General features: G+C 37.1%; 1 protein-coding gene across 1 annotated transcript in view; it reads left to right on the top strand.

The window, feature by feature from the left end:
• Positions 1–11871, top strand: part of LOC131676063 (all trans-polyprenyl-diphosphate synthase PDSS1-like) — a 76427-nt gene that overhangs the window by 62868 nt on the left and 1688 nt on the right. Inside the window, exons 3-4 of the mRNA XM_058955190.1 lie at positions 9223–9354; positions 9435–9629. Coding sequence (XP_058811173.1) covers positions 9223–9354; positions 9435–9629 — 327 coding nt within the window. The remainder of the gene's footprint in view (positions 1–9222; positions 9355–9434; positions 9630–11871) is intronic.

Here is an 11871-nt window from a genome sequence, read left to right on the forward strand (position 1 = left end):
AAGAAGACCTTCTCCGGGTACTCGTCAGAGTACTGTTTGTCTCACCGTGGGTTGCGTATTGAACGTAAGTAGTCTCAGCTTGAATCACGGTGTCGAGAGTCAGACCTTGAAGGGACACCTTCTGGCCTTTACAATGAAGCTTAGGAGAGGAAATGTTCCTCTTTTTTCTATTGCTTCTAAGCGCACCAAAAGATGTTCCCTCCTGGGATTCATCAGAGTTGCCTTCGTCAGTAGACAAGTTCGTATAGATGTTTGTAGAGACTGGTGGAATAGCTATCTTTAGCATTTCTGCGAAAGATCGTTTTGAGCGTCCCCGAAGGAAACACTGTTAAATGCAAACGTTTGCAGTCCAGTATCAGTCTTCAAAACAGCCAACTCCATGTGTCAGCAGATCCGAACAATTCAAACTCGAATCGGAGACGACTCGTCATATTCAATGGTACACATACTCTACACTCATTTGTAAAAGGCTCGTAGCCAGCAATATCACCACCCGAAGCTTATCGGAGCGAATTTTCGTTATTTCTGTCACAACCGCTCCGTCAGAACTCGAGAAATCTACAATAGATTCAAACATTTCTTGTTTTTGGTCTAGAAAAATATTACGAATAGCCCGGTTGCGTAGGGTGGGTTCAATCGGAGAGTCGATTTTATTGCGGTATCTTTCTCACCTTGAGGCAAATCATTATAAGGAGAAATCATTTTTGCATGGGGCTATTGCCCAGTGCAGATTTGTTATAGTCAACAATGCAGAATGTAATATTATAGCGGTACTTAACTTGTATATATAACGGTATCCAGGCGACTTACTAGAAAGGAAACACTTCACTACTCTGCCGGCCGAATAACGGTAAAAAGTCCGCGTACAAAAGAAGGGAAAAAATGGTGAGACCTCGACGAGGTGAAGAATGCGCAAGATAACCTTGACAGTGGTTTAGTGTTGTTCTTTATAACGTTACACTGCACGGACTGGAAAGATCGACATATCGGTCCGAGAGTCACCGAACGAATGGCTTTAAAATGTTGATTGCAATACTGCCGCTACACGCATAACTGTCCCATATTCAATGGGATTCCCTATACACATGATACAATTATGCATAGAGCGGCAGAATAGGCGTTTATAATTGTGAACCGATTGTCACAATATTCAATGTCTTTTTCTAATATATTGTAGTATACGAGTCAAGCGTCCATCTAACCTTTGCTGAATGAATTTCTAGCCTTTGCTGAATGGATTCCGTTTGAAACGAGCAATCAGTACTCTGTTGGTTCTTTTACGCGTTGTTCTCGGTTTTCGTCTAGCTTCTGACGTGTGATCCACGGTCATCCGTTTCTGGAACCTTTGGAGGAACTTCGAGATGGACGGATGATGTATATCCATCAGTTTTCACAAGGCGCGATGCGACAACCAAGGATTTTGTACGTGGGTAAACATAATTCTTTCGCAATCGGTTTGCTGTTTTTTTTTTGCATCTCGACTGGAATCTCACCGATAACTGCAAAACTTAGCGGATGTAAACAATACACTCTAAAGAGAAGCTGGGCAAAGTTTCGTTCATTTCGGTCAAGTATGAAAACGTTATGCAAGTTTGACACTGTTGCAATAATTATCGACTAATCTTTTATCGGATGTCTGCTTCAATATAATATTGAACCATGAATAGCAAGACATCAGCAGCGATGATAGCTTGAGCTTGAGCTTGTGCGACCAAGACATCAGCAGCGATGATAGTACGGACAAAGACAACAATTCGAAAGAAAGCGATCTGAACGTCCCCCAAATGGTAGTATAGCGACCTGCTGTTTGATCTGTTCCAGTACACACTTCTCGCCTTTAGTTGCTCTGGACCAAACAAACTTACTCCAGTTTACTCGGGTTTCAGGAATCATGAATCAGTAGCGTCTGGCTTACTCGGGTTTACTAGTAGAAGAAGAAAAGAAGAAGCTGATAATACAGGAACAATTCCCGATCAGAAAGAAATAACAAAATTATTACAGACTGAGTTACTATGTTATGATAACAAGTTGTGTTATAACTTTGGTCTCGTTAGTTGGTAAAATAACAGAAAACATAACAGAAATTCTTCTAGTATATATCAAAAATATGACAACCTGTGATAGGCTTCTATCAGAATTATAACAAATTTTGTTAGGTTCCCCCACTGCCAATATAGCTTTTATTACCTATTGTATAGTATCAACGAATTTAGCGTGCAAGTCTAAAAATAGAATAGAATAGAAAAATATAGCATATATTAGGGCGTTTTCGTTTGGCAGCAAAAAGCTTCATATAGCAAAAGCTTTTTATAGTTTGGTCAAATGATTGCGTACATGCTGGCTGATTGTTATTACGAATATATGACACGCTGATGGTTATTTGTGCATTATAGCGATTTGATCCTGGGTATTCTGAGTTTTATGTGGATGTTTCCTGCATGAACCAACGACGTTGCTTTCGACTGATGTTTAATGTTAGCATAATATTCCTCGAATCCGTCAAGGGCAAAACGATTATAGATGCATCTTGTTTCCAGAATGCACACATTGAACTTTGCCAAAGCCTAAGGACTGTTTGTTTTCTTTGTGTCATACGCTTTGTTTTCTTGCAGTTTTACTCACTACTACAGCTGCCTATATTACGATGGATTGGATAGCTTTATAATGTCTTTTCAGATTAAGAATGTGGGGCTATTTTTAGATTCTGAATAGTGCGCTTCGGTGCTTCTCTTGTACGTTAACATGATTTACACGATTTTTAGAAATAATGTCGATGCGATATGGTAACATTTAGCGGATAATTTACCTACATTATTTTACGGAGAATACGACAAATGTTACTTATGATTCCAAATAGATTCAAAGAAACAAATACCAAAGTTTTGAGGCTTGCATTTTGAGATTTCAAGTAAAGTTGTTTTCGGGGTTTTCTTATTGGCATTTTTATATGGGGAAGATTAAGCAAACCATTACAATAATCTCATATCTAATAAATTCGCAGAAATACAATTTTTTACAATAGTTCAATCTATCAACTGCGAATATTATAACAGATAATCATAAAAGTCGAGGAATTGTTGAGGATTTTTCGGTGAGACGAATTTTGGAACATTTCATGTTTTCAAAAATACATTTTCTTTTCTAAATTTTATTTAGTTTTAAGGAGGAAATTATTCAATATTTTTTCATTAAAGTTTTTAGCTATTTCAAGCACTATCTAAAACACATATTTAAATTGTAACAGCAAACAATAATACCAGCTGGGATATGTATATATTCAGAGATTTCTAGGCCATTTTGGAATATTGATAGCTTTATGCAGCATACTCACAAATATTAATTTTTCAACAATTTGAACAGGTCGCATTATTCCTTTTTTTAACTTTCTACAAAATGAATCAAGTATCTTGATTATTACGAAAAATTTGTTAGTTCGATGTTTTTTTAAAACGAACGAAGCACCATCGAATACAACGGAAACATTAGTACATATGCGCATTCAAAGTAATTGTCAGTTCATTGTAAATGTCAAACTGTCTTAGGTGGAATGAAAAGATACAACAATCTCAAACTCAACTATTTTTATGCGAGAGTTTAAATAAAAAAAATTACAATGCTTTGGTAACTCGAACGCACAAAATAAGATACCCACAAACTGGACAAGTTTCGGTTGTTTATGAAAAACCCGCATAAATTGGGGAAATCGGACTGAAGATCCTCGAAGATCCTCAAAATTCAAAACGGTTTTGTGGAAATCAGTATATATCAAACAGTTTTTTAAGTTCTAAAAATTCGTTTTCGCAATATGCACAATTAATTAAAAGAAAATTATTTATATAATTATTTGACTAAACCATAACAAATAGTTTAAAAATGCTCTTTATTTGAATCCGTGTTTCTTTATTTCATCTGGAGTGCTTGATACTTCCTTCTTTAAAATAAGTTTTATATGAAAATTATAATCTTTAGAATAGCTTGTTGATAACTTTACGATTCCAAAACTTTTTGAATAAAGGCTTCAACATTGAAATCATATGCCACATATTCGAAGTTGCGCGTCAGACGAGTGTCTCAGAAAATAGGCAATCTCTTAATCAAAATGCAACCAAGTAAGTTAAACACCTTACTTTCAAGTTTTTAGACCACTTGCATCTAAAACTTATCTATTCTCAAAATAGTGGAACTTTGAATATCCATGTGGAAAACGCAAATATAAGGAAATCAATAAAACTTCGAAAATTTGCTTTAAAAAGTTGAATATATACGCATAAAAAGAGGCTTCAGCGTATTAGCCAATAGACAGTCATTTGTATAATATAACAATCATTCACAGTTGATTGATTGATTTGTTTATTGGGGCTTTAATCAACTGGTCATTTGCCCGCTTTACAGTTTACAGTTAGCATTCAAAGATAATTGTGAAAGAATATGTAATATATTATAACATCATCGTTGTATGCGTACATTAATATCATATTAGCAGTTCAATGATATCACCAGAAGATATAATCTTGATATAAGTTTGCTTGCCTTGCTGATTGGGATATCACAAAAATAACACAGTGAGTAATAAATATCAACATGAGATATAAATTTGATAGCTTTCTGTTATGTCGTTCTGATCGGGTTGCCTCCCTATTTACTCTGCGATACTTCTATTTTCTCCTAGAACTGAGGTTTGTTCCTATCCATATCAACCATTTAACTTTACATACACTAGTCTGAATGAACCTAATTCTGGTGAAAATTTTCAAAAATAGTGGAAAGATTTGTACACTCAAAAATATGTTCACTTCAACGTTACGTGAAAAGTGACGCGAATATGTTCCACCCTATATTTCGCGTAGCTATTACATGACTGCTATTTAAATTATATTTATTCTATTATCCAGTAAAGGATAAGTGTTATTCATTTAGTTTTCAATGAGATTTCGCGTGATATTCACATGATGAGAAGATATATGATTACGGCCTAAAAGCCAACTGTCAAAATCCACTTTGAATGGAAATTCCAGACAAACCGTTACTAGTCGAACACAGTTCACAACAGTTTATGAAAGAGAAAACTTTTCTCTTTCGTTTACTATCAACATCTGTGATTGGCGTGTAACGGATTGCCCGGAATTTCCATTCAAAGTGGATCTTGACAGTTGGCTTTTAGGCCGTAATCATATGTTTGTCGAGATTTGTTGGTTCGGCAGATATAATATTTAATTTTGACTGTTTGACATTTTCTAAAAACTCGTACCTCTTACGTGTTGACCCAATAGTTTTCAAAAGACATTCAATAATAATCAATATTGCCATGTAGACCATTCAAGCTGTCAGATATAATGAACCTACGTGATTTTAACGAGAAGAATTGTTTGGGTGTAGTGACGTCGTAATAAGATCGATTCAGACGCTTCCGTCAACGTCAACGAAACGTCACCGGATAAGTTTAATACTTTTCAATTGAAATTTCACAAAACCTGTATAAATCTGTATTCTGTATCAGGTCTGCATCTGCGCTTGAAAATCTTTATAATACAGATAAATCTGCATAAATTGCAGCTGTGTTCTCAATGTTATCTGCACTGAGAAACAAAAATATGCATAGTTAGCATACTTTCTATTCCTGCCTCTTTTCTTCTGCTGCGATTTTTATGCATTTTCATGCATATACTTCTAGTAAGCATTCAATGAGTGGATAGACCGAATATGTCCAATGCATAAAATTTACAACAGAAGAAACGAGAGCCAGATAGAAAAGTATTCTATCAATGCATATATAAAATTCTGCGTGTATTTGCTCAAATATTGGCATCTTTACGCAGAATATGTATATAGGGGGCGTTACATGCGTGAGGTGGATGTTTTGCGAATGAACTTTCAAATTAGTAGAAAATTTTCAAAAGTTCACGTAATTTTTTGCATTTTTCAAGAAAATTGGCCATATTTGTATAAAAAAGTGAAAGTGAAGTGGAAGAAAACTAATTTCTTTCAAAATGGCAATAGATTTGTTATGCAAAATGAGGGATATTGTAGCATATTTTTAATTTTTGCTTTCTGAATCGTTGTAAAACCTCTTCGTACAAAGTTGTGTATGTTCGAAATGAGCGCTTATTTTTGCATAAAGTGAACTAATATTTGTTATGCTTTGATTTTCTTGAATCTGGCAGTTGTGAACCCTAACCTAAAAGCACAGTAAGCACAGATTTCTTGTTTTACTTGGGTGTATCTAATAAAAACTATTATCATTAACTTCCAAATCGTTTTTCTTCCCTTCTGAGTCCATTATTTACCAAGATTGATGCGTATTTAAAGAAAAGCATCAAACAATTTTGTCAAATCACTTAGCGTAGATATGAAAAACTTCCACCTTATCTAGTTTACGCTGCTAATCTGTAGATGTCGCAGAAGGCTTGAGCTTGCAGCAAAACGCCAATACCGAACTTCAATTTAGCTGACTTTGCAGTCGATGAATAACGTATAAGACTGGTGCAATGATTCAATTCTAACGAAAATTCTTCCTGCTTCGGGTTCGAACTGACGTCAACTAGTTTGTGAGACCAACGCTTCGCCTTCTGTACCGACGCGTCGGGCCCGGAAATTTGCATGGGTACCGGCAATGAAACGGTCAATATCTAACATGTAACAGGAAGACCACAGTATACGGTTCCGCAGAAGCTTTCTTCTGTACAAAAGCTTGAAACATCCGCAGCAGCTATTCCACTCAACCGAAAACATCCAACTGAGCCGAACGAACGTACGCAGACTAGCTCAGACGCGAATCGGGGCCATTATCTTTAAAAGTCTGCGATTTTCGAGTAGTTTTTCCTCTTGGAATTGTTGTTGTTGTTATTTGTTTGTTTGGCTGGTTATTTGTTTGTTCGTGCAAGTGCCCCTGTTTTCGACGATTTCGCTGCTTGTGTTCACTATTTTTCGAAACAATATATTGATTGGCATATTATTTCAACAGTTTTTTTTTCATTCTTTGCGTTGTTTCATTCGCTCTTGACTTAATGGTGGCCCCTCTCGCGATTGCCGGCTAGAAGTGTTATTTCTTTCATTTTACTAATCGATTTACATTGGCATGGTATAGCTAATTACAAGCTTTGTGGATACGGTACAAAAACCGAACACGGCTACTGTGGGTTATTAGAGGTTAGGTTAGATTTGAATAAGGAAAATAGCTCCCTTGAGCGTGGCAACAAGGGAGCTATTTTATAATTGTTTTATCGGTTATTGGGTTGATTTTATCAAACCGATATTAGGTTTATATCAGAAAAAAGCGACTGTTTAGAAGAATGAGTACATTTCAGATCCGCTTTGTTTGTTTCTGACGACTTTAGAAATAAAAAACTGCTCTTTTGATTGTAATATTGTGGATAATATGAACAAAAAAAATGAAATCGGGACATCCTATGTAAATTTTTTTTATAGCTTTATACCCTGCCTACTAGAAACAAAAGAGCGGAACAGTTCTTCACTAACGGCGAAGAGCACACATAAAGACGACTGGCAACTCTGTCTAGAATTCGGAAGCAACAACAACAGCACCTCTTCCGGGTAAAGGTGGTAGTTTCTATAATGATATACGCACACAGTTCTACTTTTACCTGTTGCTTCCCACCTTGGTACAATACTGGGAAATGAAGGAGATGGCAGTCTTTTTGATATGTAGTCTTCGCTCTGAGTAAGGATGTTTTCGTGAACGGGCTAGTTAGATCAGCTCCGCATGAAATACTTCGGTGTCAATGGAATGTCCTGATACGAATCTACGAAATATCAGTGCTGAATAAATAGATGGATTTTCGAAAATGCAATATTTAGTAAATCAAAGAGTTTGCGTTTCGACTTCGCATCGTCACTACCTGGCGCTAAGACTGATGAGACGAAGTCGAAATGCAAATGCTTCGACTTGCAGAAAAGTTAGATATTGTGTACTCCATACACAAAAAGGTTCAACCCAAACTGTTCCAAAGCATCCCTTGTTTTATAAATTTTTTTTCTAGAAAATGATCTATTGTATTATTGGAACATATAAAGAGTGATTTGTGAATAAATTTAAACATGTAAAGTGCTTTGATAGCAACTAATAGTGATTAATGATAAAAAACAAATTTTCAATACATTTTTAAAGGTTATGTTGTTTTCTTCATATATTGTAATAATTTTACGTCTCTGGCTACTGGTAATCAGCGCTGATTATTATTTGTGGTCTAAACATGTCAAGTGATAATGAAATTTTACAGCTATAAACATTTAATAATGTTTCTGGGAAGTTCATATGTCCAACAATATACAGAAACCTACGGTGACCGCGATGATCCCACATTAAACTACCGTTCCCCTTCTGAACCGCAAACCTTAGAATCTTGGACCACATTCGACATGTGAAGTGCATTTTAATTACATCACAAATCAAACCCATCGCTTACTAAATGGCAGCAATAATTGCGGTAATTAAGCTTCGGGTTCGTCGCTTTCGACACCTGCTGCTGCTGCAGCAGCAGAAGCAGCAGCAAAGGCAAACTTTTTTCTTCGTTCGCCCTGTCTCTTTTCCTCCACTATCGTTCGCTATTACTGCTGCTGTGGCTGCGATTGCGCCCCGCAACTGTTCGAAGGTTTTTTGCATTCCGATCGCGATCAAAGGATGAGCGCATAGCTGATGGGTTGTGTCATCGCTTGACAAAATATGCGATCGAGTGCTCTCTTTCACCTGCACCTTCAGCACTAATGAGGGGGTTAGACGTGGACACTCCTTCTGCTCGGGGACAGTGTGAAAATACAACAATGCTGTTACGTTGGTTACACGCCTATCCATTAGGAGTGTTGCCGGTATTTCGATGCGGATCTTGCAATATGGCAACTTATTCTGGTCAGCTCAGGTGCGTGGCGTCCAGATCAAACACTAGTCGATTGCCACTTGACAATGATGATAGTGTCAGGTGCTGGATGTGGCCATAGTAGAATGAAGCCCTAGTCCGCTTCAAGTGCTACCTGAAGCGACATGTCAATTTCTATAGTAAATATTAAAATATGTTCGTACGAAAGGAGTTCAGTCTAGCGCACTTCACTCACCAAATTAGCGTAAATGACAAATTGAGATGCTCTTCGTTGAAGTACCATGTTGGCATTGAGAACGCCATGTTGAATAATCTTTGATACTTGATATATTCTTGCAACAGTGCTACTTAAATAACCACCGTCTTTGTTTTCTTTTTCCCTCCCACACAGGTACTGACAGATTTAGTGCAAGGTGAATTCATGCAGCTAGGCTCCAAGGAAACGGAAAACGAACGATTTGCTCACTACTTCACCAAGACGTACAGGAAAACAGCATCCCTGATAGCAAATAGTTTGAAAGCGGTTAGTATCGGCCGTTGAGTTAGTTAATCGACTGGTGAATCGGCACTAATAGGGGTCCTCCCCCCTTCGCTTTCTTTTAGGTGGCAGTCCTTTCCGGAGCGGATGAACAGATGGTGGAGCTTAGCTTTCAGTACGGACGGAATCTAGGGTTGGCCTTCCAGTTTGTGGACGATCTGCTTGACTTTGTGTCCAGCTCGGAGGCAATGGGTAAACCGGCGGCTGCGGATCTGAAGCTAGGACTGGCCACCGCACCTGTGTTGTTTGCGTGCGAAAAAGTAAGTGATAAGGAAACTAATTGATTACGAGTGATGAGCAGTGTAGGTATAGGTCTAGAATTCGCCACAAGCAGGCAATCCGACCACGTGAAGAATATGTTTTATGCGGTGGGATGGTTAATCTCCGAGTATACGAATACTCAGAACAAAAAGATATCTTGTTATGTTCTTCTTGTGTTTAAACTCTGGATAGACGGCCATCGAGAGTGATTTACTTTTTCCCCGAACTACAGCAATTTAAACTCCAAACAGGGCTGGTAGTATTGCTAAACCTGTGAGCTATTCTTATACTTCTAATCGTTTGAGAATTGGGTAGTAGGTAGAAGTACACGTGTTTACGTACGGAACAGTCTTTTTTTTCTCTTAAAATTTTCTTTTAGTGGGCTGATGTCCAACATATTATGCTCCTAACAACGCGTGCGATGTCGTCAATGATACCACTAAAACTTTGCATTGATTCCGCTTCTGTCTTCTTCATGATCTTCTCTAGGGTCACTTAGGTCTGAAGCGGATCAATCGACTACCAAGTAAATCAGAAAACGGTGGTAACCGTAATGTCCTCGAATAATAAATTCCCCGGCCACCATATACTGGCATATCTCAATACAACTATGACGGTCACTTGGACATTCATTGTGTGGTCCACTGTCAATTCAGTAAAACTCACGCACTAAACAGAATAACGACAGAACCATTTCTGGTGGAAACATTACAATTCGTCGCTGTTGTGCTATCTTATGACAAGCGCCATTTTGCACATTTCGAGAAAAACGATTTTTAAAGTTTGAGATTGAATATCATGAAACTTATAAATGGTAGAAACATTTCAGAGAAGACAATTGATGCTTCTACCTATTCTGTACTAATCTCTCAAATATTACGAAGATCGGTTGACTATGTTGCGAGTTTTCACTAAAAATGTAAACAAAAGTCGCACTCACACGTGTCATAGGTGTGTATTAATGAAAAAAATTGTATGACGTGTCATAATCGTGCATGGAAAATTTTCCATAGAAAAAAATCACCAATTATGAACTTTTATTCATATCTTTGGCTTCATTTAGTCTATAAACAAGCGGTTAGATGCATTTTGAAGGAAATGAGTCATTAAATCTAGAAAAAATAGTTATTTTTAGTTACAGTGTTGCCAAATAGGCAATATTTGCAGTTTAAAGCTAAAACTGCGTTTTTCTCCCAATACATGTATTTTTCTTTTGAAAATTATTATGTCATTGTGTTCTTACGACATTTTTACACATAAAAGCAACTAAAACTTTATTAGAACTTGAGCCAATCCCAAGATATAATGATTTGAAGCAAAAAACTGACAATTTCTAATCACTTTTCTCGCTATATTTCAGTAACTAAGCAAAATTTCAAAATTCTGGAAACGCCATCTTGTAGAGATTCGTTAGACGAGTAATGTGGCATATCTAACTCAGTTTACCCCAAAATGGCGTTTGTCATAAGATAGCACAACAGCGACGAATTACGTTTGGATGCGCCGTAATTTTTTCTCAACTTTTTCGTGTCTTCTCTGTGCCTCAATTGATGTTACCTTTAAGTTTTGTACAACCCAGAGGGAAGTTGGCCTTACTCCTACTGTTCTGTCCTCGATGTTACGTAATATTCGTTATGGAATATTGTTTGTTTGGAAGGCATCCATAAACAATGTCCCGCAGAAAAGAAAAAAAGGTCTAAAATAGACTTCCCTTCCAATCATATTGCTAATTGTTGACGGTTTTATTATCCTCGCATCACTAGTACACTCAAGTTTTTTTTTACGCGGGGGATACGAGCCGCGTAAATGAAAACCGCGTAAATGAAAACCGCGTAAATTTCAAAATCCGCGTAAATGAAAACCGCGTAAATTTTAAAATCCGCGTAAATGAAAACCGCGTAAATTTCAAAATCCGCGTAAATGAAAACCGCGTAAATTTTAAAATCCGCGTAAATGAAAACCGCGTAAATTTCAAAATCCGCGTAAATGAAAACCGCGTAAATTTCAAAATCCGCGTAAATGAAGACCACTTAAATTTAAGAATCCGCGATAAACGGAACCTCATTGATGGATACCGCGTAAATTCCAAAATCCGCGTAAATGAAAACCGCGTAAATTTCAAAAACCGCGTAAATGAAAACCGCGTAAATTTCAAAATCCGCGTAAATGAAAACCGCGTAAATTTCAAAATCCGCGTAAATGAAAACCGCGTAAATTTCAAAATCCGCGTAAAAAAAAACC

This window comes from Topomyia yanbarensis, chromosome 1, assembly GCF_030247195.1.
Source record: "Topomyia yanbarensis strain Yona2022 chromosome 1, ASM3024719v1, whole genome shotgun sequence".
NCBI classification, from domain to species: domain Eukaryota; kingdom Metazoa; phylum Arthropoda; class Insecta; order Diptera; family Culicidae; genus Topomyia; species Topomyia yanbarensis.